The 25,534-nt window shown below is 45.2% G+C and overlaps 1 protein-coding gene across 12 annotated transcripts in view; it reads left to right on the forward strand.

Annotated features, from left to right (window-relative positions):
* CSMD2 (CUB and Sushi multiple domains 2) overlaps positions 1-25,322 on the forward strand; it is a 492,033-nt gene extending 466,711 nt beyond the window's left edge. For all 12 annotated transcript variants that reach the window (XM_081199993.1, XM_081199989.1, XM_081199994.1 and 9 more), the window contains 15 exons: positions 1,426-1,611; positions 6,478-6,654; positions 7,815-7,994; positions 9,056-9,229; positions 10,377-10,550; positions 11,512-11,585; positions 12,979-13,090; positions 14,615-14,794; positions 15,989-16,054; positions 17,073-17,234; positions 18,820-18,932; positions 20,482-20,569; positions 21,011-21,143; positions 21,317-21,495; positions 22,619-25,322. In XM_081199993.1, the coding sequence (XP_081056119.1) occupies positions 1,426-1,611; positions 6,478-6,654; positions 7,815-7,994; positions 9,056-9,229; positions 10,377-10,550; positions 11,512-11,585; positions 12,979-13,090; positions 14,615-14,794; positions 15,989-16,054; positions 17,073-17,234; positions 18,820-18,932; positions 20,482-20,569; positions 21,011-21,143; positions 21,317-21,476 (1,979 nt within the window). In that variant the 3' untranslated portion in view covers positions 21,477-21,495; positions 22,619-25,322. The remainder of the gene's footprint in view (positions 1-1,425; positions 1,612-6,477; positions 6,655-7,814; positions 7,995-9,055; positions 9,230-10,376; positions 10,551-11,511; positions 11,586-12,978; positions 13,091-14,614; positions 14,795-15,988; positions 16,055-17,072; positions 17,235-18,819; positions 18,933-20,481; positions 20,570-21,010; positions 21,144-21,316; positions 21,496-22,618) is intronic.
* Positions 25,323-25,534: the final 212 nt, after the last annotated feature.

Below are 25,534 nucleotides of genomic sequence, written 5' to 3' on the forward strand. Positions count from 1 at the left end.
CAATAAAGACAGCAGCTCTGAGTCAGTGAGGACAACAGGTGGCTTTGAAGCATCTTGTCATTTTCAGTTTGAGGAGACCAGAGCTGGCAAACCGAATGAAAAAATACCCAAACAGCAACAGCTGTTGCTGTGTACATCTGGCTGAGATTGTACTCATAGCTACCCAAGGGTGTTCTTACACCTGATGATTCAGCCATTGGTGTGTCATTTCCATCCTTGTGTATGTACCATGTGAGCATATAAGATTATCAGAGAATTCCATCAGAAACAGAAGTGGAAGTTTCCACTATTTGTGTTTTTGTTGCTGGACTGGAACAGAAATCAGTATTCACTCACAACCATTTTTTAAAAGCCCACAATTGATATGTAATTAATGGCTTTTTTGCATTGTTTTGATGTTTTATTTACATTGAAATGAATGTAATGATGTTAAATAATCGTATAAATTAATAGCTTCAATAAATCATAACATAAATTACAGTGGTGCCTCGCAAGACGATATTAATTCGTTCCGCGAGTTTTTTCGTCTAGCGAATTTTTCGTCTTGCGAAGCACGGTGTCGGAAAAGTTTTGGAAAAGCTTCAAAAATCACAAAAAACCTCAAAAAAGGCTACCACACCGCGTTCTATGAGTTGCTCCTCGAAGTCAAGTCGCAACTGTATTAACGGTGTTAAGAAAAAGGAAACAAACTTGCAAAAAACGCAAGACGTTTTCGTCTTGCAAAGCAAGCCCATAGGGAAATTCGTCTTGCGAAGCAGCTCAAAAACCGCAAAACCCTTTCGTCTAGCGAGTTTTTCGTCTTGCGAGGCATTCGTCTTGCGGGGCACCACTGTACATTAAATAGCAGGCAACAGTATGAATTACATAGTATGTGGCAGAAACCACACTCTGGCAGAATGGAAACAATGTGGAATGGGATGAAGACAGGCTGAAATGGAAATCACCTTCTTACAACCCTACAAACTCAGAAGCAACTTTGCAAAATGCAGTTTTGGGCACACAGAATTCAGCTCTCTCAGAATACCGGCTTCCACATTTGTTCGATATTATTATTGATATTATTACTGTTCAGATTTCTAGCCCTCACAGCTGCAAAAGCAGGCTTTAAAGTTTGTGGGCAATGCCTGCTGAAGTTAAGAGAGGTGACCCATTGATAGCCTATGTTCTACCTCCGAATACCAGTTTCTGAGAATAGCAAGTGGGACAAATGCTATAGCATCCCGCTCCAGCTTTCAGACTTCTCACAAGCATCTGGTTGTTCATTGTACCAACAAGATGCTGGCCTGGGTGAGCCTTGGCCTGATCCAAGAAGTCTCTGGTAGCTTTCTCCCAGGACTTTCTGCTTTCAAGTATCAGCTAGGCATGGAAAGAGAAATGAAAACAGGGACTACCTGAATGACAGTACTTCTGCTTTCCTCTTGCCAGGAAGCCTCGAGGGACTGTGTGGCGACCCAGGAATACCTTCTCACGGCATCCGGCATGGCGGTAACGAGTTAAGTGTGGAGAGTACCGTCTGGTTCAGCTGCGAGCCAGGCTACACCCTCCGGGGTTCACTGCAGAGAATCTGCCAAGCCAACGGTTCTTGGAGTGGGACTCAGCCAGAATGCGAAGGTCAGTGCAGCGAAGGAGTCACATGGAGCACTACAAGCACAGAGGATTTGGGGGCGAGCTGCTGGTGGAGCAAATTATTTACCCTTGTTCACCTCCAGGACATTTTTATATTAAAATAAGTTTATAAATTATTATTATTATTATTATTAAAAAAAATGTTGAGGGAAGCAACTCTATTAGAGGCTTCTGTGTCTCTTCATACCCACCAAGGGCACAGCAGCAGTCTAGGGCAGTGCAGCCTCTTTTCTGTCAAAGGCCTCATGGCCCTTGGGATAACTGTTTCTGCCATTCCCTTTCTTTTCTGCCTTCTCTCTCCCCACCCTTCTATTTTGCCCCCTTCTCTTTACTCTTCCCTCTCTACCCCAGCCCAGCACCCCAATGCCATCTAGGTTTTAGATTAGGTGAAAATCCTCTGAAACCTAATTACTGTGTGGGGCGGGGCAATTTGGCAGTTGTGGCATCAATTAGAAAAATAGGCCCATTCCCACAAATGGAGTTATTCTGTTTAAGCCTAGTTGCTGCAGTAGGGAAAGAATTAGGGGCAGCACAGCTCCACTCCCCCAACTGCCCCCCCCCCCCAATGTGGCCTCCAGAAAGATCACAAAAGGCCATAAGGCCACAGCCCACCAAAGAGGATGCTGGACTAAATGGGCCACTGGCCTGATTCCTCAAGCTCTTCCTATGTCATTAAAAATGCTGCATTGATTGATTTATAACACATAAACAAAGTGAGTCATTTCTAGAAATCTATGAATTCTTTCCTTGGTTTGGGCAGGCAGGAGGAAATTCAGTCAAAAGAAGGCTTTTGCATTTCCCCACTGCCATCTCACACCAGACTAATTTACATTAAATGTCCTATTAGAAGCCTCCTAAACATTTATATGCAGATTCTTATTTTTATTTTTAAAAAATCATTTTGTGTCGACTGTTGTTACATGTAGAAAAGAAGAAGTAAAATCAGGTAATCCGGTGTGATAAACCTCAGGCAACCTTTTCAGGCAGATGCTGTTATAGAAATACTTAAAAATCAATCAGCAGAAGCCACAAAAGCAGGAGAGAGGCAGGGAAACGACACGCAAGAAGGCCCAAGCGAGCTCATGCGTCTCCCTGGCTGATCAGAAAGCCGAGCACTTTGCAAATGAGTTGGAAATTTATTCTGAATTGATGTAGCCAATGACGCTGTGTCCCATTTATTAATATACCGGGGTCTGAAGGGTTTGATTCCTCCCTGTGCTATCAAAAATGTTCTTTTAAAAAAAATTGCTTGAGCTAGGGAGGAGTTATGTACATTAATCCCAGGATAAATAACTTGTCAAGTTCAAAAGCAAGCAGGAATACAGATCCCAGGCAAGACTTTTTAATCACAGCTTTATGAATAATAGGAATATTATGCCCCTAATGCAGATCCTTTAATGTTAGGCGCTTACCGATCAGGGGACAGAAAGTAATTCATAGTGATGTGTAGTTCACAGGCTCTTCTGATTTGTATTCAGGACAAAGAGAGCGGAAGGAGAAGGTATTCGAAGGGCTGACGTCCAAATGTGAATCACAGAAGAATGTTGTTAGCAGGCAACCCCAAAGAAAACCTCCTAGACCAGCTCTCTGACTTTACTTTCCTGGGTCTGACCTGCTTTAAGCAACTCAGAGCTCCACAATGGCCATGACCTCCCTCTCTTCAGCACCTCTTTCTCTATGGGCTGGAAACAGGGGTGGGGCAAAGGGAGAGAAGGCAAGGGGGTTGGCAAGGTACAAATGCACTGGCAGGAGTAGCAGATGGGCTTCCCCTGGTGCTTCCACCCCATGCCAGCCTCCCCAATGTCTCACTCTTCCCTCTCTTCCTCCCAGTAATCCACAGTGGCTCACCTGCCAGGAAGCTAGTTTCTGCGTCAAGTACTGGCTGCCCTCAGGTCCAGTGGAGGGCTATGGCCTGTCCGCAGCATTGAAGTTAGATTCAGCTGTTAGTAAGAAAAAGAGAGATCCAGCATTTTAGCATGAATTACATGCTATCCTCGTTTTGAGTGGAAGTTACATTCGAGAGCCACATGCACATTGGCAGAGCACACCTAAGCCTGCTCTGCCCTGGCCCCCCTGGCCCCCCCTTTCCATGACATCTTTATGACATTTTGGGGCTACTTCTGGGTTTGGTGGTGTGTGTGTGTGTGTGCACGTGATCACACATCATTCGGACACGCCTAAATTGCCTGTTGCCTGTACTCCTAACTCGCACAGTTTTGTATGCTATTCAGCCTAATATACACATTTTGGCAAACCAATTTTATATAACAAAATACATTAGTGCATGTTATTTTCATTAATACAGTGTTTTTCAATACACATTTTACCCTGTTTATAAACAGTTGTATTCACATTACTTGGCTTGGGAACAGCATTGCAAAATTCAGAGTAATATGAATTTTGAAGGATGGTTGTGTTTTGGTTCGCGTTGTGCTTCATGGAACTTGGGTTAGGTAGGTTCGCCTTCATCTGCAGACCAAACTGGGTTTCTCATCCATCCCTGCTTCTGCATAGACATGGTTAGGATTCCATTGTAAACCCCCAGACTTGTGGCAGTCTGCCATCAACCCCTATGACCTTTAAAGCCCTGAATGGCCTCAGCCCAGTATACCTGAAGGAGCGTCTCCACCCCCATCGTTCTGCCCGGACACTGAGGTCCAGTGCTGAGGGCTTTCTGGCAGTTCCCTCACTGCAAGAAGCAAGGTTACAGAAAACCAGGCAGAGGGCCTTCTCGGTAGTGGCACCCACCCTGTGGAACGCCCTCCCATCAGATGTCAAAGAAATAAACAACTACCAGACTTTTAGAAGACATCTGAAGGCAGCCCTGTTTAGGGAAGCTTTTAATATTTCATGTATCATTGTATTTTAATATTCTGTTGGGAGCCGCCCAGAGTGGGCGGGGTATAAAGCAGTTGGTGGGGAGATGCAGCTTCCCCAAGACCAACATCTCCTGCTGCCCCACACCCTCTTCAAGTCATGGTGAAATGGCAGGGACGGGGAAGGGGCTGTAGCTCAGTGGTATGCAGAAGGTCCCAGGTTCTATCCCAAATGGCATCTCCAGGTAGAGCTGGGAGAGCTACTGCCAGACTTGGTAGACCATGTTGAGCAAGATGCACCAATAGCCTCACTGAGCATAAGGCAGCTTCTTACGTAGGAATAGGCTTCCTTCTGGTCTAGTTCATCTGCAGTGAAAAGAACAGCACTTACTCTCTGGTGGGATTATTAATTTGAAGTCTTTTTTCTATAATTATAAAAATTCACAGGGAAAAAAAGGATTTCTTTTTTTAAAGGGGGGGGGGGGAAATCCCAATCAGTATTTCAAAGGCCACAAATGGTTTGAAATGAAGCGAGTTAATTAATCGCTCTGCGTTAGAAGTCTGCTGTATTATCTTCTCTGCTTTATGCGACAGAGGCTGCCTTGTATCCCAGACCCATTTTCCATGCGCAAGTGTCAGGCTTCATTTAACTTTAATTTCCAGCAATTTTTAAACATGGAAATGGACATTTTTCTTTTTAGAACAAAAAACGAGTCAGCCAGCCAAAGCTGTCCCCTGTCCTTCTCCCAGTTTCTTTCATCCGAGCATGGGACCAACTGAGCCAGTGGTGTGGGGACTAATGGACATCACGGGATCTCACAAAAATAGTTTTCAATTGCTGCTGCTGCTGTTTTCATCGTTGATTTGCACATTCATACCCCCGACTGGATTTCCAAAGCAGACTTTTGTTCAAAATCAAGCCCCTTGAATGCCACAAAAGGCTGAACACATTTTGAAATCAATGCCGCTGTGCTCTCTTTCAATTGGCAAATGTCCCCCTGCTCCGTATTCTGATATGACCGTCAAAGGTACATTTACATTGCCCGGGTGTGTTGCTGTTGTTGTCGCCATCCCTCTCCCCCATGCCGGCACGTCTTGCTTTGCATTTCAAGCAAAATGTAAGTTGCTGTTTAATTTTAAAAGTGTGTGAAATAGCCAGCTCCAAGCAAGGACTTTAAAGGGTGCTGAAGGCTTTCAACAGCATTTTGTTCCAAAGCAGGCTTTCAGCAAATGCATTGTAGTGTCTTGTTAGGGAGCAATTGCAGGGTGTTGTTTCAGCAGCAAGGAAAACATAAAGGGGAGCGTGTGGGATCAAAAATCCTGAATAAGGATCAGGTAAAAGGCCAGATTTCCTGTTCTTGAGCCTTCTAGGTTGATAGTCTTTAATACATATGTTTAACTGAGGAGATGAAGGTCATATTTTCCACAACTCCTGTGCAGAAGCTTATATTCTTTAAAAGTCACCTGATCTGGAGGAAGCAGCATTTGGAACCTTCAAGAGGAGTTCTAAAGCCAAACTTCTCAGTACCAAAATGTGGCTGGACTAGCTATGTCACCTTCTTGCTCTATTGAAAAGGATGTTGGCATGTTGAGGAAACTTAACTGGGCAGTTACTATATATAAAGGAGAGAGGGAACCTGATTCCTTTGGGAAATAAAGGAGACTCTCTCTTATTGTACACAGCTGTTCATTTATTTGTGTTTTCCTATACATTTTTACAGCTGTTTGGTCCTACACATCTTGTGAGCAGATGCAGGACTCATCCAGACTTCATTTTGCACCATGCTTTCCAGGCACAGGTCCAAGTGGTTTATTTTCCTGTTTTTGGACCTCAACTGCCATCGTCAATAGCTAGCAGAACCAGTGGTCAGGGATGAAGGGATTATGGGAATTGTAATGCAAAAACAACTGAAGACCCAAGTTTGGGGAACCTTGTCCTAAGTCAACTACATACGCCAATCCAAATGCTTCTGGAATGTAGCTTTCATAAGTAACCTTTGACACTTCTTGTTTGACCTTTATTTGCTCATTGCAGTTATATCTTGTGGAAACCCTGGGACTCCCAGCAATGCAATAGTGACATTTAATGATGGCCTGGTGTTTTCAAGCTCCATCATTTACAAGTGTCGGGATGGCTATTACTCCACGGGGGTGCTCAGCAGGCATTGTACGGTCAATGGGACCTGGACTGGAAGTACTCCAGAGTGTACAGGTGAGTAGCTCAAGAGCAGCTGGGAGCAATCCAGTAAGGCATTATATATACAGTGGTACCTCGAGTTACAAACACTTCAGGTTACAGACTCTGCTAACCCAGAAGTAGTACCTCAGGTTGAGAACTTTACCTCAGGATGAGAACGGAAATCGTGCTGCGACAGCTTGGCAGCAGAAGGAGGCCCCATTAGCTAAAGTGGTAACTCAGGTTAAGAACGGTTTCAGGTTAAGAATGGACCTCCAGAATGAATTAGGTTCTTAACCAGAGGTACCACTGTACACTGACCAAAATTTCATCCACCTTGTCTAGTCCTCCCTCTTTTTCAACACCAATTAGCCAGATGCCATTGGAAGAGTCCAGATCAGGCTCTTAATCTTAATGATGAACAATTGAATAGCCACACTGCAGTTTATTTGCATCCACCACTCCCATTTGGTCCCTTCTTTTTCTATATCAGCCCTCTTCAACCTACTGCCTTTCAGATGCTTTGGAATGCCATCAGCCCTAGGCGGCATGTACTCAAATGGGGGCTAGGGGTGGAGTTTGAATCATAAAAGGGAGTGAAACTCTCCCCCTTCTCTCTTGGTTTTTTTGGGGGGGGTCACTTCAGCTCCTTTGAAGATGGTGGCTGTAACCTTCACACATAGAGATACAAAGTGCCCCCGTTTTAAAGGTCTTTGGGGTAGCTGCCACTAAAATATGGCCACTTTTTCCTGGCAACCACAATTTCCTCCTAGAATACTCCCTGCAGTTAGACTTTTTTTTTTAGTGGGGGGGCTGGAGGGGGGATGGCAGAACCAGCTAATCAGAACCATAAGAGAGCTTCAGTGATTTTCATGTGCTAAAAATCACATAGGCACCCAAAAATCAGTGAAATGCTTCCTCTCATTTTTGCAGCCTGTGAATAGGGCCACAAATTATTTAGGTGTGTGTGGCATTTTAGCTTAGCCTTACCCAGCACATCATTTAGGAATTAGGCAAATGGCCATTCTCTGCTTTCACCCACCCAAATCTGCAATCTGGAGAAAATACAGGTTTATATTTAGAACTGAAGTGAAGATTTGCTCATTATATCTCATTATTCAGAGGCCAGCTTTGCAACTTTGCTTTGGAGACATTCTGAGAATGTAACCACTTTATGTGTTTTTCTTCCCACCCAGTTATTAACTGTGGGGATCCTGGAGTGCCAGCCAATGGCATTCGGTTAGGCAATGACTTTACCTACAATAAGACTGTCATGTTTCTGTGCATGCCTGGCTACATGATGGAGACAGACAGAGCCTCTGCTTTGACCTGCACCAAGGACCGGACATGGAATGGAACAAAACCTGTCTGCAAAGGTAAGGCCTATTTGTTCAGCATCTTCAGGATTAGGTTGTTGTTGTTGTTTTTAAGATGCATTGTATGCCTGGGAATATAATCTGAGATTTTCCAAAGAAATTTGGATTGCAGCGCTTGATATGGACAACCATTTGTCAAGGTTGCAATTATCATGGTTGCACACAAAGTAAATAGGACAAGGAGAATATTACTATTCCTTCCATGGGTTTCTGACTGGGTGTGCATGTGTGTTGAAGTCCACTTTACCATACAACAGATGTTCCAGATGGCCAGCTTACTGTATGGCTGGTTGCATGTATGCTGTGGTCATCTTGTCCCCTTGTTAATGGGGGCCATCTATATCCATGCAGTGTTTGATTATTCCCTTTCCCAAGTGGAAAGGGCAGACTGGCATTTGTGAAGTCAATTTCCTTTGGAGAAGAGAGACCTGGTGGGTTTTTGCTCTTCTCTTTTAAACCAATGAATGCCTATCTGCGAGGGCCGCCAAATGAAGCAGTGCTGGTTTTGATGGTTAAAGCTCCAAACAGTTTGGGGCCATGTTATCTGAAAGATCACCTCCACTAGCATGATTCTGCCCCAGGCACTAACTTCAACCCCATTGGGCCTGCTTGCCTCCCTTACTTTTTCCCTCATGGACAAATTTATGGGGACTGTGTGCCAATGATGGCTGAGGCCAAAGATAAAAGTAAACTGAGCAGTGAAAGTGATTTTTGTACAATAGACTGCGTCCCAGTCATGCATTCTCTATTTAGGCAAGCAAGAAACATTACTGCGGCCCTTGACTGCAGTATTTAGAGAAGGCATGGAGTAGGAACAGTGAAGGATGTTGCCGGAGGGGGGGGAGCCATGGTTTGAGGAGAGAGTCCCAAGGGCCTGACAGAAGCCTGGATATGACCCCTAGTGTACTTTCCCACCCCTGGCATTATTCATTCTGGATGCTGAGATCTAATCTGGATCCATTCCATTGTCTGCCAAAACGTTGGGGAGTTGAACCACTGGATTCTGCTCATCCCCGATGGTTACCTGGGAATGAATGTGCCCTTTTGTTCTCTCTGCCCAGCTATCATCTGCAAACCTCCTCAGGTTGTCCCCAATGGAAAAGTTGTGGGGTCAGATTTCAGCTGGGGATCAAGCGTGAGCTACAACTGCCTGGAAGGATACCAGCTATCCCTGCCCGCAATTCTGACCTGTGAAGGGAATGGATCATGGAGCGGAGAACTTCCGCAGTGTTTTCGTAAGCATGCAATCTCAGCTGTGCTGTAGGGGAAAATTGGAAGTGGAATGGGTGGGACATATTTCACTCCAGACATTACCTGCTTTGGGCTAAGGCCAGGACCCAGAGGCCTGTGGAAGGACCACTGAAGTAACTTGAGCCCAGACTTCATGCCATTTCCCAAATGTCTCTGTCTATCACAGGCAAAGTGGGTAAGGTTACTTGCTTTCCCAAAAGGGAATCAAGGCAGGAGAGAAATGGCAGGGTGCAGGCTCTTGCAGCGGAGCAGGGGGACCTGTAAGCACTCCCTTGGTTCAAGTGGCCCAGCCTCAGCCCACCCCACTCTACTCTACTTGTGAGTCCTACTTAACACACAAACCGCTGATCCAAAGGTGTCATCAAATCCACAATTTACAACCCATCCTCTTCATTCTTGCACCAGAGGGAAATGCTGGGTGGCATTTGCTGACCCCTTTTCAAACCTGCCTTTCATTTAGACAGAAAATGAGAAGCTAAGCTCTGTTTGCAGACTTGGCCCTTGATGCTGAGGAAGTGTTTGAAGGCTTGCTAGATGCTAAATCCTTCTCCAAGCGCAAACTGTGTGTGATTGAACAAGCTTTGATTGTTTCTGTGCAGAGAGAGTTTCATCGGCCCACACCACCGCTGCACTGGGTTCTCTTAAAATAACTTGCCATAGGAAAGCTTGGCATTAAGGTGCCTTCTTCCCACCGTCCTCCCTGGACAATGGCTATCAAAAGATTGAGGGTGGGGGGAGGTCATGTACTGCGCACCTCCCCTCACCTGTTGTAGAACAAAACAAGATTTCTTGTTTAATGCGGTGCCACATGGTGACTTTCCACTGTACAATTGAAGATACATTTTAAATGTAATCCAAAGCAGGGTTGAAAAATGGAAGCTTACCTTTCATTTTCCTTCAACCCTTCTGCTAGGAGATGGTGGGTAGAAGGAAATTAATTAAACAGTAATTGGTGACAAGGCAGAAGTGTACTGAATGATGCTCGCCTACCCCTCATGCCGGAAGCTGGTTTTTCTTTAAAATTGCAGCTCTATGTGGGATGTGTCTATAATCGGAGGATTCATTTGAGTTGGGAATCGTTTGCCTTACTGAACTGGTGGCCTTTAAGGTAGCCTAACTGCTCTGTTACAGCCGTTTTCTGTGGTGACCCGGGAATCCCAGCTGAAGGGAGGCGTGAAGACCGGGGCTTCACGTATCGCTCCTCTGTCTCGTATTCCTGTTTGCCTCCACTGGTGCTGGTGGGATCAGCAAGGAGGTTCTGTCAATCTGATGGATCGTGGAGTGGAACACAGCCAAGCTGCATAGGTAAGAGGGCATTTTGGTGGGGCATTTCACCAATGAAAGCTATGAGCCAGTGAGTGCTGAAAGTGGACAACGAAATGTCTAGAAGGGGGGGGTGTGTGTGTGTATGTACACACACATATACATATATACATATGGATGGGTGTGTGTATAGAGAGAGAGAGAGAAGGGGAGGGAGAGTGATTGGTATGGTTGCTAGACCAGGGTATGAGACACTTGACTCCTTGTGTGCCTCCCCTACTGCAGTTGATGGGATCTTCAGTCCTCTCCCTTTCCCAGTCAACACCTGAGATAAGATCTTTGTCTCAGGCTACTACTTTAAATATCCAGACACACAAGATTGGGGGAGGGCTCATGGAGCCTTGTAGTGTAAAACTGTCAGCCCAGAAGTTCCCAGTGCAACATTCATCAGAACCATAGGGAAGAATGGCAAACCAAATTCAGTTTGGTTTGGATTTAATGGGAATCTACCTATTTTGCACTTCCCATAACCATCATTGAACAAAATCAAAGCTATCCTTCATGACTCATACTTCTCTGAATTTAATGATCCAGTTATCTAAATAAACATTGTGTACAAATTTGTGTGTATTAGGGGGAAATGTGCATTTTATTATTAGTGAAAATAGCATAAAATTGCATTCTGTTAGGGGAAATTGCTTGCAAAAATGCATACATTAGGCAACATTGTGTATAGTAGGAGAAAGTCATACCAAAATGCTGGTGGACTTTCATGAGGGATTCTTTAGATAAATCACAAACTGATGTGGAGAGCTGAACTTACAACTAGAAGGATGAGAAGCTGAAAAAAAACTGAAATTGACAGATTCACCCATCCCTTTGCCACAGCTCACTTGTTGGAATTAAGCAAGATAAATGGAGATAAATAATGCTAGATTAATAGTGCCATTAACTCTTCCTTGCTCTTCAATCTTTTACTACATTTCTGTCTGCTTCTAATCAGACTCAACACACACAACATGTATAGATCCTGGTGTGCCCCTTTATGGAATGCAAAACAACTCCCAAGGTTATCAGGTAATTATTATTGCCTCTTTATTGATCTAATTTTATTCTCTACTCTCTCTAAATGAACTCCTTTATCTGCCTGATGCATAGTATCTCTCGATCCTTCCATCCATCTAATCTAGTCTCCCTTCCACGTAACGTTTCTCAGACACAGAATGATTCCTTTGATTGAACTGAAGTGCAAATGTGTTGCATAAGAAGACCCTACTGAATCCAAACGAAAGGCTTACCTCATGCAGCGTCCTGCTGCCCACAGTGGTCAACCAAATGTCTCTGAGAAGCACATGAGGAGCAATAATTGTTCCCAGCAACTGGTTGACTCTTTGTGACTAGTGGCCGTCACTACCATTATCATTCAGGGATTTGTCTTGTCCTTCTTTTGAAACTGTTAGCTGTCAGTATATCCTGTGGCAGCAGATTCCATAGGTTAGCTGGGTACTGTGTGCAGAAGTACTCCCTACTGGTCATGGTGGTCACCTGTGATCTCCAGGATCAGAGGCAGCATACCAGTTGCTGAAGAACAACAGTGGGAGGCAGGGCAATTGTGGTCCAGTTCTGCTTTGTGGATTTTCCAGAGGCAGCTGGTTGTCCATTGTGGGGAAATGGGGTGCTGTGTACTAGATAAACCTTTAATCTGATGCTGCGGGGCTCTTTGGGTCACCTGAACTGAGGTAGGGGCTAAACCAACCCCTGCATCTAATGACTACTAGTCACTCAGAATTAAATCCGCTCCTCTCCTCCTCCCTTGACAGTGGGATGCAAGTGCTGGTTCTCACAACTTCCTATTTCTGTTGCCCTTCCCTTCATGTGCTGAGCACCATCCTGGTGTATATACCTGTTTATTGATTATTACATCTTTATCCAAGGAACTTAGAGCAGCAAGCATTAGACACACAATCCAAGGCTGAGATAGAATGACTGGCTCAAGGTCACCCAGTGAACTTCACAGCTGACTGGGGGATTGAATCCACATCTCTGCAGTCCAACATTCTGGCTACTGCTATGCATGGCCTTTCGTAAACTGGGCTGGCACAAGATATTGTGCTGCTGCCACTGCCCCCACCCCTCTCCTCCTCTTCATTTTAGCCCACTTCCCCCCTGCTTAGGTTATTTCTTTCACCCTAACTTTAACAGTAGAGTCCCTGCTGCACCCTAAAAAGCACCAATTATTTTTATTATTTTATTATTTGGAATACATATACCCTTCTCAATAGTCCAGAGAGGCTCTCAAAGCATCATTCTGGGAAGGGTGGCTGTGAGAGTGCCTGAGCTGCCTAAATATGCCACCTGAGTTTATTGGGCCACATCTCACAGCTTGCAATTGCAGGCAGGTTCCAAGGCTGTAAAGGCTGTAAACCCCTTTTCTTTCCACCGCTCAGTCCCTGTTTCTCCATACCCACAGATCGGGAGCATCGTCTATTTCAAGTGCCACAAAGGATACCTGTTGCAGGGCTCCACCACTCGGGCTTGTCTCCCAAACCTGACATGGAGTGGAATGCAGCCTGATTGCATCCGTGAGTCTTGCAGCCTGATGTGAAGCAGAATGTCTTGGCCGGCTTTTGGGGTGCAGCCTGCACTAAAATCCTGGGGTTTGGGGTGTGTGGTGAAGCAAGTCTCCTAAACTGCCTTCAGATTTTCTAATTGCCCCATGGAAAATGTACGGGTTGGTGGTCTGGAAGCCAGTGGCTTCCATCCAGGCAGGGAGTCCAGCTGGGAAGCAGATGGGCCAGAAAATGGTGAAGCAGGGATTGGCATTCTGAAAGCCATTCATAGAAAACTTGCTTAGATTCAAGTGTACACTGTCTACACTGGTTGGCAACTGCTCTCCATAAACCCAGGCAGATGTCTTTCACAGCCCTACTGCTGGAGAAGCTGGGGGTCAAAGCATGTGCTGTGCCACTGAGTTCTGCAGCCCTTCTCCTTATCTTCCTCTCATGGTTAGTGAGCCTAGTGCTCAGAGTAGCAGCACAATCGCAAGGGGAGCTTATGACACTTTTGCCCTTGTGACATCTTCCACTTCCACTCTGGCAAGCAGCTAAGCTTTGATACAGCAATAAGGTCTGGGGAATAAACAAAATTCCCACTGGCCATTTTTAGTTTAAGTGCTCATCCTTTTGCCCCACACTTTCTAGGAACATGTCCACGTGTTCCATGTCCAAGCACCTTCCCTCCTTCCCTCCTTCCTTCCTTCCTTCCTTCCTTCCTTCCTTCCTTCCTTCCTTCCTTCCTTCCTTCCTTCCTTTTTCCCTGGTGATATCCCTGTGAAAACCCGCTCTTTAATGCTGAATCAGAACAAGCAGCAATTTGGGCTTTCCGTGGAATTGTTTTCAGAGATAAAGTGTGGATTTTCATGTGGAAAGCACTGGGGCAAAAAAAAAGTGCTCAGACACAGAGCTTTGAAGCACAAATCTGTGTCTAGAAACATGGCACAAAAGGAAATAGGGGTGAGATCTAAGAGGTTGCATTTATCAGAGGGTGTGCTTTAAGCCAAAGTCTTAAAGTCCCTGTCCTTTGTGGCTGAGCAACACATTGCTCTGGCTGAGGCGGTAGGCCAGAGTCAGCAGCTTTAACCCCAGAGCTTACAGAGATTGTTGGTGCAATACCACTCTCTGGCCATCCACACTGGGGGTGCTGAAGTGCAGCTGCTCCCTTACCTGTTAAGCGGCAATGATGGTTCAAAGAGTAAAGCTATTGTACCCTGCTCAGAAACGACATCATTAAGTGGTATATAAATAATTAAAATAAACAAATAAGTTTCTGAACCCCACTACCAGAGACCCCTGGCATCTTACAATGAGCACCTCTGCCTGACTGATCTCAATAGGACTGGCTTGAGCAGCTAAATCATTTTTTGGCAAGGGGGAAGCTCTAACCAGTGGGTCATTTGCAGCTCACAGGACTTCCCCATCCAGCCCAGCAGCCTCTCCTACTGGGCCCTCCTGCTCCTTAGAAATGATGTCCATCTCCATAACTGTGTAGAGTTTATGTAAGTGTAAATTGTGTTGAGTTTTCAGGGTACTCTCTTTGTATAATTCTAGCTCACACTTGCAAGGAGCCAGAAACCCCATCCCATGCCAACGTGGGCGCTTTGGACCTGCCCTCCCTCGGATACACCCTGATCTACTCTTGCCAGAGTGGCTTTTACCTGACCGGAGGATCAGAACACAGGACCTGTAAAGCAGATGGCAGTTGGACAGGGAAGCCCCCTATTTGCCTTGGTAAGCATTCTGTGATGAGGCTGAAATTTGTCCTTTGCCTGCAGACTCAGAGAGAGAGAGAGATCGCAAGATCGCATTTATATCCTGCACTATCCTGGCCATTCATTCATTTTATTCACTCTCCCCCCCCCCCACACACACATCCATTACACCACCCATTCTTGCCTCTGCCTCCACCCAATGCTGGGCCATGCATCCCCTGACCTGCAGGTTCCTCAAAAGATATGGGCATCCATGGTCCAAAAAAGCTTCCTTACTCCTCCCATAAATTGATCTCTCCTCTGTGGATTTGGCTTGTCCTTTTTTAAAAAAAGCTATTTAAGAAAGGCCATGTCTTCTGACATCATTGAATTATGCACTGCAGAAAGAGTTACTTCCTATTGCCTGCCATACACATATCACCACAGGGGAAGAAAATCCTCAGTCTTGTCTCTCCCCATTCAGTGTTGCTTGCGTCCCAATCGCCAAGAGGTGAGAGACTCTATGTGTTCCACTGCTTTCCCAGGGTTCAGTTTTCTTGGAATGACGGCCAGTGAAGACTGTGGTGTCTGTAGGATATATGTTTTCATATACACGTAAATATAGCTTGAGCATAAGATAGAAGGGCTCACAACATTAATGCCTCAGCAGATCTTGCTTCCCCATTAGATTTCCAGGGAAGCCCCATGTCACAGCTTTGGGTCCAGCACAGAGTAGATAGGCCTCTGTGTCTCCAGCTTCCAGCACCAGCCAAAACTCACAAACCAAACTCACAAACCTAGGATGACTTGATGCCCAACAAGGTGTGTGCAGAGGACATGGCTATCCTCCTCCTGGAAGCATATCCAGTTGTCACTATGGCAACATCTCTTCTTAGCTAACTTAGCTGATGAGGCCGGTCAAGACCACCTTGAAAAAGGAACTACTTTTACTGATTCAGCAAGCTCCCTCTTATAGATTCTAGACCTCACTGGATTACAGAATCACAGGCCTGGAAAGGTACCCAGAGGTATCATCCAGACTGACCCCAAAACCTATAACAACAATTTTATAGACCTCTACCAAGAAAGCCCCTGTAGTCTTTCACCTAACCCTTCCCACCACAACAATGTTCTCCTTTATTCAGAAAGGTCCTCTTGTATCCTCACATGTTCTGGCAGACCTGTGTGTTGCGCTGCTTAGAGAACTGACCTTTGTTTGTCTCTTTTTTTATAGCGGACATCCGTCCCAGTGGGAGACCAGTGGGCACTGCAAGGGACCTGCCTCTTCCCAAGGTGTCAGGTACTGCTTTCCTTTATTAAAACCTTAGTACCAAATTTAGAAAATTAGCTCAAACAAGAAATGGCACAGAACCAATTCCACTCACCCACACCCCCAACAGAATCAGTGCTTGCAAATTTATGCAAGTGGAATCAAATAATTAACTGATTAATAGATCAAAACTCATTCCATTAATCAACTAAAATACTTTAAATGAGTGCTCTTAATTGGAAGTAAAGGAAGATAAATTCACAGATAAATGAAGCTTTTTTTGCCCCATATGCGCATTAAAGTTGTAAGCACCAGTATAAAGTCTGTTTGCTCAATGTACTGAATGATTTCAGTGTAAGAGGACCAGGTAGTTTTAGTGAGCAATGCAGAATTAAAGGGTAAGCCATCCCTTCTGCTATCCTGAACCATATCCTAAGGCTTGAGTCCTATTTGCCCCATATCAATATGCCTTATAATAATTCCTCTAAGTTATGTCTCTGCAGATTTCCTAGCAACCTTGAACCCAAGTGGTGAGCAAAACCCTTTGTTTGTGCTCATAGATATAGCTCTGAAGGGATGTGTCATCTGCACCCTTTGCTAGGCTGCCAACATTTTATAAAGTCCTGCTTGCCTATCCTTGTGCTCCTACTTCACTTAGTTTACTTCACTGGGAAGGGCTGGCCTAGGGGTGATAACCAAATTCTCCTTAAGAACATAGGAGGCTGCATTTGTCAGACCATTGGTCCACCTAGCTCAATATTTTCCACACTGAGCAGCAGAGACTCTTGAGGATTTCAGACAGGGGTATGTCCTAGCCTTACCTGGAGATGTCAAAGATCAACCTTGAAACCTTCTGCATGCAAACCAGGTGCTCTACCACTGAGTGGTGCCTCTTGCCCTAGTTGCAGTGCACTCTGCATTCACACACCAAACCACAGTTCCATGGAAACTCCATGGACAGCTTCAGTTAGTATGAAACTGAATGTCAGGCAATTTTGGCTAACTGTTGCCATCTTCTTGCAAATATTCTGCCTTGCATTGTTCCTAGTTCCCGCTGACGTCTTTGCAAAGAACTCCTTTTGGAAAGGCTCTTATGAGTACATGGGCAAGAAGCAGCTGACTATGCTCTCTGTCACGAGTTTTGACCCAGTCACCAGTAAAGTCAATGCCACCCTGAAAGACCACAGTGGTGTGGAGCTACAACTGTCTGGTAGGTCAGCTTCCATATATCCTTATTTGCCACAGATGATGCAGTCAGTTGCCCATCCATGTTGGCTAATAAGGAAGTAGAAAAATTCCATACTTCACTTAATTAGCACAATATGTAGTGTCCTACAGATTTGGTTGTAGTGCAGCTCACATCATCCCTGACCACTGGCCATCTGGCTGTGGATAATGGGAGCTGCAGTCTAATAAAGCCTGGAGAGCACCACATTGGCTACCCTGCAGTATAAAGGTAAAAGGTAAAGGTACCCCTGCCCGTACGGGCCAGTCTTGACAGACTCTAGGGTTGTGCGCTCATCTCACTCTAGAGGCCAGGAGCCAGCGCTGTCCGCAGACACTTCTGGGTCACGTGGCCAGCTTGACGAAGCTACTCTGGTGAGCCAGAGCCGCACACGGAAACGCCGTTTACCTTCCCGCTAGTAAGCGGTCCCTATTTATCTACTTGCACCCGGGGGTGCTTTCGAACTGCTAGGTTGGCAGGCGCTGGGACCGAGCAACGGGAGCGCACCCCGCCGCGGGGATTCGAACCGCTGACCATGCGATCGGCAAGTCCTAACCCTGCAGTATACAGTACAGCAAATTAATAGTGTATTAATGGTGCCAGGTTATGGCTAAAAATGTAGGTAGCTATCTCCCTGCCGAAATAAGGGCAGCATTTGGCCAAGGCTAGGGAACCTGCAGCCTTCCAGATGTTGCTGGACTCAACTCCCATCATCCATTGGCCATGCTGGCTGTGGCTGATGGGAGTTGCAGTCCAGTTGGAGGGTCCACAGGTTTCTCATTCCTGCATCAGACCAATGAGGACCCAGAAACTGCCGTTTCCTTAGGTCCCTTGCAATAAAGTGTGTAGAGTCATGAACTGCAGCGATCCTTAGTCCTCCCTGTTCAGGCATCTAACCAACAGTCAAGGCAAAACAAGTGATCAAAGAGGCAAGCTGAGGTCAGCTTCCAGATAATCCACTGAAACTCTATTCATGGTTAGGATTTTTCTGCCTCCAAGATGCATCGCTGCGCACTTACGCACTTACCTTTGTCTGATGTTTCATCACCCATCCACCTTGTTTGGAGTGAGCTTTTTGGAGCTCTTAGGAATTTCACCATCCTGAATAATTCAGTGCTGCCTGAAGACAGGAGCATCTGAAATAAAATGCATCTTAACTCTAGCATTGTGCAACTAGAGAGTGCAGGTCCAGTGTGTGAAAGAGCTTGCAAGTCTTCTTCTCCAATATCACTAGGATATTACCCACCACTGTCACTTTCATTGTGTCTCTGTCAGGGCTTGTCCACACTTTGGCTCATCTTCTGTCCAGAAAGCATAGGTCCAAACAGTTTTCCCATTGCCCCACTCCTTTTCCAGGGAAAGCCCACTCCTTAGTGTTAAGTCAAAGGAAACAGAAATTTGGAGAAAACCCAAATTGTTGTTTGTTCCAAATAAGCACTAAAGAGTGATTTTCCCCAGGGAAAAGCAGTGAGACAAGAGGAAGTGTGAAGAAGTCTTTTTGCTTTTCTTTTTGCTAAGAGAAGCCACAAGCTCTTGAAGGACCAACCTTCTCATTGTATTCTCTTTACAGGTATTTACAAAAGAGAAGATGTCCACCTGCTCCTCCAGGTGTACCAGATTACAGGGCCGGTGGAGATCTTCATGAACAAATTCAAGAACGAAAAGTGGGCTTTAGATGGTCATGTAAGTATTAGCGCAGCCCAGTATTGTCTTGTTCATTTGGCCCATCCACACATTACACTTTCAGAATTTGTCTGAAGTGTTCCAATGGCAGACGTATAGAGCTGTGGAAGGCGGGGGTGGGGGTAGGGATGAGAACAAGAAACAGCAGGAGCCATTGCACTGGGAGTCTGAAGTAAAAGTCGACATAAGATTACTAATTGGAGTAGTGACCTCCTTGCTATAGTTATGGAATATCCTCTCCAACACGACCCGCTGGATTCTATTCCACTTCACCAGATCTTTAGCTCCTAATCTAGTATGATCACCAATGGTTTCCTGTCATCTTGGGGGGAAAGTGACAAGTGGGATGCTGCAGGGTTCTGTCCTGGGCCCGGTGTTGTTCAGCATCTTTATAAATTACTTGGATGAAGGAATAGAGGAGGCACTCATCAGATTTTCAGATGACACCAAACTGGAAGGGTCAGCTAATACCTCAAAAGGTAGAATCAGGATTCAATATGACCCTAGCAGATTGGAGAACAGGACCAAAATTAACAAAATGAATTTCAGTAGGTACAAAGATAAGGATATACACGCAGGCAGGAATAATCAGATGCACAAATATAGGATGGGGGGCATCTGGGTTGACACCAGTAAATGTAAAAAAAAAGAAGACGATCTAGGGATCTTAGTAGACTACAAGCTTCAGATGAGTCAACAGTGTGATGCAGCAGCAAAAAAATAATGAATGCAATTCTAGGCTGCATCAACAGAAGTGCCCAGATCAAGGCAAGTAATAGCTCTGTTCTATGCTGCCTCGGTCAGACCACACCTAGAATACTATGCCCAGTTGTGGGCACCACAGTGGAAGCCAGGCCTTATGAAGAATGGTGAAGGGAGCTGGATGTGTTTAATCTGGAGAAGAGGAGACTGAGTAGTGATACGATATCAGTCTTCAAATATCTGAAGGGCTGTCACATGGATGGCAGAGCAAGCTTCCTTTCTGCTGCCCCAGAGGGCAGGACCCAAACCAATGAATTTAAATTACAAGAAATGAGATTCCAACAAAACATTAGGAAGAATAGTCTGACGGTTAGAGCTGTTCAACAGTGGCGATCTGCAGGGACTCTTTAGCTCTGGTTCCTACATTTGTCTCTCTGACCAGCATAAGCATTGACAGAGGAGAATCATGCATACTTAGTTTCTGTGCTGGTCCAACCAGCATGAGCTGAATCAGTGCCCTTTGGGTGGCTGATTGAGCACCCGGACCCAACACTACACTTGAGCAGTTTCAACATTTGAAGAGACTGCTCAGGAGGGCTGGATTTGCTTTCAGGATGAGCAACCTGCTGTCTGTGATCAGTTCTCTTTGCTGTGGGCTCCATATCTTTGCTGTCAAAATGTGTACTTTCATCATTTTTGTACTGTTATGTTGTTTTGTTGAAAAATTATTTGGGGGCTTTTGGAGAAAAAGTCTAGCAATCTATGCTAAACCACCCTCCAAAGTAAAGAATCTTTATGCAATCAGAAACATGGGATTCTGCAGTTTGTTCCTCCTTCTGATACACAGGTCTCTCCAGAATCATCGAGTGGGACGTTTGTCTACCAGGGATTTGTGCATGGCAAAGGTTTTGGGCAGTTTGGCCTGCAGAGGCTAGGTAAGTTATCCTGCCTTCGTGCAAAAAAATCCTATCCTTTAAATTTTTTACTTGTACATTATTTTAATACCAGTATAACTATTATATCTGTAATTTTTATACAGCAATGCAATGGGGAAATTTTCAGTTCAAGCTGTAATGTATAAAAGGTTTGATTCTGATTGGCTAATAGAGGGAGTCTAGGCTGAGACAAACCTGAGTGCTTTCTGCTTGCCATAGTATTTGCCTAATTGGTTAGTTTTGGCATTTATTCCCCTTTCTCTTACATATAAGAGTTTCCAGTTATCTGCCAATATTTTCTGCATAAGTTATGTGAATTGAGCAAATATCTATGCAGTAGTGGGCACATGGCGAGGGATGGACCATTCAGACTCAGAACCCCCAGCCTCCGTCTCCCAGCAAAGCATGGCATGCGATTTAATGGCACATCTTCCTTTTCAGACATCATTGAACGAGATGCCGAGTCTATAGGACATCCATTTGCATCCAACAGCAGTTCAGTGGCAGCTGCTATCCTTGTGCCTTTCATTGCCCTGATTATTGCAGGGTTTGTGCTCTATCTCTACAAACACAGGTGAGCAAACCTGGAAGCAAACGGAGGGAGGCTTAACCTTGTAGGGAGGAGAGTGGCTCTGCTTGTCTAAAGGAACTCCCGACAAACAACCAATGCTCAATCAAAGTAGCCTCTCTGCTGGCATGCCCTGCAGGGCCATCTCTGACCTCTCTTTTTGGTCTTGTCTGGTACAGAAGGAGACCGAAGGTGCCATTCAATGGTTACGCTGGGCATGAAAACACCAATGTTCGTGGAACGTTTGAAAACCCCATGTATGACCGCAACTTGCAGCCGACGGATATCATGGCCAACGAGGCAGAGTTTACAGTCAGCACCGTGTGCACTGCGGTATAGCACTTAACAAACCTGCGCAGTAAGTGCCGTGTTGTTCAGCTGTTCCCAGTTCACAAGTAATCTAGCGTTTTTAATTTGCAAAGTATTTGCTGGAGTTTCCTAACCTTGTTATTGGTGACTCAACACAGGCCAAAGACTTCCTAGATCTGGGCCTCTGCATTAGGACATAAATTTCAAATAAATAGGGACAGGATGCCCAGTAGTGACTGGCAGGGCAGTGCAGATGGATTGCTGCATTGCCGACCTGCTTTCCTAACATCGTGCATTGTTGCTGCTTATCCAGAGGGAGAAGGAGAGGGAGAGGGAGAGGGGCAAGGCAGCAGGAGCTCAGCGTGGTGTGCATGCAACAGCAAAGAAGAAGAAGAAGAGTTTGGATTTGATACCCCGCCTTTCACTCCCCTTCAGGAGTCTCAAAGCGGCTAACATTCTCCTTTCCCTTCCTCCCCCACAACAAACACTCTGTGAGGTGAGTGGGGCTGAGAGACTTCAAAGAAGTGTGACTGGCCCAAGGTCACCCAGCAGCTGCATGTGGAGGAGTGGAGACGCGAACCCGGTTCCCCAGATTACGAGACTACCGCTCTTAACCACTACACCACACTGGCTCCCAATACAATGCTCCTGCCCACACTGTGCCAAGAGGGAATGGTGCAGGGTGTTGGGAAAGCAGAGCAGCAACGTGGCCACACACAACTCCCACCAACTGCTACTGGCCATACCATAAATCACTCTACTTCTTAAGCTTCCTCACAATCTCCATTTAGGGTGTTGTTTTTTTACAGATGACTATGCTCAGTGCTTAATGGAGTCCACGTTTGGTGTTACTTTTATGATGGTTTGTATACACCTCAAGGTCTCCTTTCTATGGTAATATAGATGCAATGTAAATATTTTCATAAATAAACAGCTGTTTTGGGTAAAATTACTTGGTTTATTTAGGTTCCACAAGGACAAAATGGTAATCAGATTTGAACATGACTGGACATAATTCACACCACTTTGGAATAATAAGCAGGCAAGGATTAGTTATAACCCTTTCTCAATTTTAGAAACGTAGAGGGAATTAACAGCCAGCCCATTGAGAGCAGGTTAACTCTTTTGTGCTGTGGATCCAGCCTTGCTTCTTGTTTTCTCTTCCTCTGCAGCATTCTCCAGAGACGGGAGTCTCGCCAGTGCCCGGTGTTCCTCCTGGTTCATCTTTGCCCATGATCATCCCTCCCAGAAATGTTGGGGCTGTGGAGTTGATATGGTGCCTTTGAGTTGATGCAGAGAGAGAAAGAGAAAGAGAGTGACTGCCTTGCTGTTCATCACCGCTCCACATCCTCATTGCCTTCCGTTCCACCCTGCAGCCGATAGTCAAATCAACCAAAGCACCCACTCCAGCCCTTGTGTTACGACCACATGGGAGTGGATCCACCAACACGTCCCCCCACCTCTGAGCCTTTTTCTAGCTGATTCTGGCCAATTTTAGAACCCAGAGACCAGAGGTTGTCCAGCTGTTTGTTTTTGGTTGATTATCGCCTTCTGGGGAATACATCGTGACCTAGTAGGGAAATCCAAGAGCGTTAAATTGCCAGAAGTGGTGAAAGACATGTAAGATGAAGTGGCTGCATTGGGGCTGACGAGACTTCCTGGATGCAGAGAGTATGGGGCACAAAAGCACCCATCACATTGAACTAAAGCAGCAGGTTTAGCAAATGGAGAAATGGTTGCTTCATATGTGTTCATTCTCTCCTTCCTCCCCCATCTCATGTAGGTACTTCAGGCTAATAGCCTACTTCAAGGACTGGAGGTTTCTGCAAAACCTGCCACACACACCCAGACCCAACCCACCTCATTCTGTACTTTAAAATAACCTCTGCTTTATTCTGTCAAGGTCAGCTGCTTGTCTTTGTTCCAGGTATAAGGCCAATTCGAACCCTGCCTTTTAAACCACAGCTGCCATTGTTGCTTTGTCCTTGCTAGCGTTGACAGGATTGTTAGAGAGTAAGGACCATGCCAGGGACCTTTCTTGGCATAGGGGATGGGCAGCCTTATTTGCACAGTTGTCAAAGTTGAAATCGAAGCATCTTTCCCTAGCTAGCACATTCATTGCAGGCCAGTCGCATTTTGCCAGCCCTTGAACTACAATATTTTGTCACTGGGGAACAATTTCTCACAAATGCACTTCCCTTGCTTTTTTGAATAATGCCCTGAGGAATATGGCAGCATGAGAGTCATGAAGTCCTTTTGGTTACTGTATGTGGCCTCACCAGTGTCTAAAAAGACTAATTCATTTTGTTCTGACCCCCTCCCTCCTCATGTAGATTCCTTTTAGGGAAAAAGAGGCTGAGCCCCCACCCCCCACCCCACCCCCAAAAAATCTGTACCACCATAGTAGGGTTGCTCACATTTCTTTTACATTTATTTCAAAAAAAATATGGCAAATACATTTGCCTGCAGCATTGTGAAACTGCTCTCTTCTCCATTTTATTACATTCTGTGCTTCCTGCTGGAGTGCACAACTGCTCTACTGAAGTGAAAACCTGAACGAACCCACTCAGCCCCCATCTCTTGCTACAAGGACAGAATCTTGCACTACTGGTCTAGATTGGATTTTTACTCTTGGCAATAGACTAGAGACTTTGCATTGTCGAGAGCAGCCCATTTGTCACATGCAGTCAGGTCCATCTAGCTCAGTGTTGGTTATAGCAGTAGTCTGCCAGGGAGAGAGTTGGTTGAAAATATTCTCTTTGACATCTATTTACCTCACTCCCCTCACCCCACATGCAGAAAATTTCAGAGAGTAGAGGGATAAGTATAAATACAGCCCTGCAAAGCCCCACCTGTAGTCTGAAGTGGTACACTCGAGAACACATGTTTAATGTGCCTCATCTACTGAGCATCCATCATCAAGCGATCAAAGGTATATTACAGTTGACTGAACATTAAAGCCTCATCTACCATTTGTGTAAACTAGGCTAGATGGGCCCCATATTTTCCCAGACAAAACAAAATTGGGATTTGTGTAGCCATTGGGGCATGGTTTAAAGCTGGAATTTACTCTGGCTGCTTAACAAACTTGAGGCAAAATCTGATTAAACTGGAGCATGCTTCAGTCATGTCCAGAAGATTCTAGATGTAATCCTGGATCCACCTGAGAGCATAGAATAAAATTGTAGCCTTGGAAGGAACCCTGGGGGGGTCATCCATGCCAACCCCCTGCAATGCAAGAATATCAGCTAAGCAAAGCTCCACTAAGCATCTATGACAGGTGGCCAGTCAACCTCTGCTAAAATCCTCAAAGGAAGGAGACTCCATCACCTTGCAAGGGAGTTCGTTCCACTGTCAAGCAGATCTTACCATCAAGAAATTCTTCCTGATGTTTAGTGGGAATCACCTTTCTTACCAGCCTTTCAGGAGATTTTTACAGTAAGAACTTTTGAACAGCAACCCCATGATAAGAACTCTTTGACCTTTCCCCCAAATAACGACTTGTATAATTTCCACGCCAAACGGCTTTAGAATCCCAGAGGAAACTCAAAGTGCAGGATTGTTTTACTGTGTGCAAATACCATTGCATTTTTTAATCCCTATAAAGGAGCACAGGTGTTTGCATTCTTTGCCATCTACCCCAATAAAAGGGAGAAACCGGCAGCGTTGACTTTCACCAGTATTGTTGGGTTTGGTTCAAGCTTTCAACCTGGAAAGCATGCTTTCGTCGGAAGATGTCATTTGGTGATAGTTGAGGTTTTTTAGCTGAGACTCACAGCAAGGGAAAAGACATACTGGTGCCTTAACACACACAACCAGGTTTGGGCAGAACCAGGGACAGTAAAATCACAACCATGCCTTATCCCTTTTTTAAAATTTTTTTTGCAGGGAACAAGTATATTTTGAGTAAATTGTCAGACAGCTAGTGTTGAGGACTCTGAATTAATTTTCACCCTTTTCATGTCAACAGCTTTGAGCAGGAATATAGCCTAATCAGGGTGAATGTGCACCTTCGCCCCTTGTGTACTTCTTAGCAGTCTAGCGTTCTCCAAATACTGATTTGGTGATATATTTTTTGTAGTAGTGCT

This window comes from Podarcis bocagei, assembly GCF_964188305.1.
Source record: "Podarcis bocagei genome assembly, chromosome: 7".
Lineage (NCBI taxonomy): Eukaryota > Metazoa > Chordata > Lepidosauria > Squamata > Lacertidae > Podarcis > Podarcis bocagei.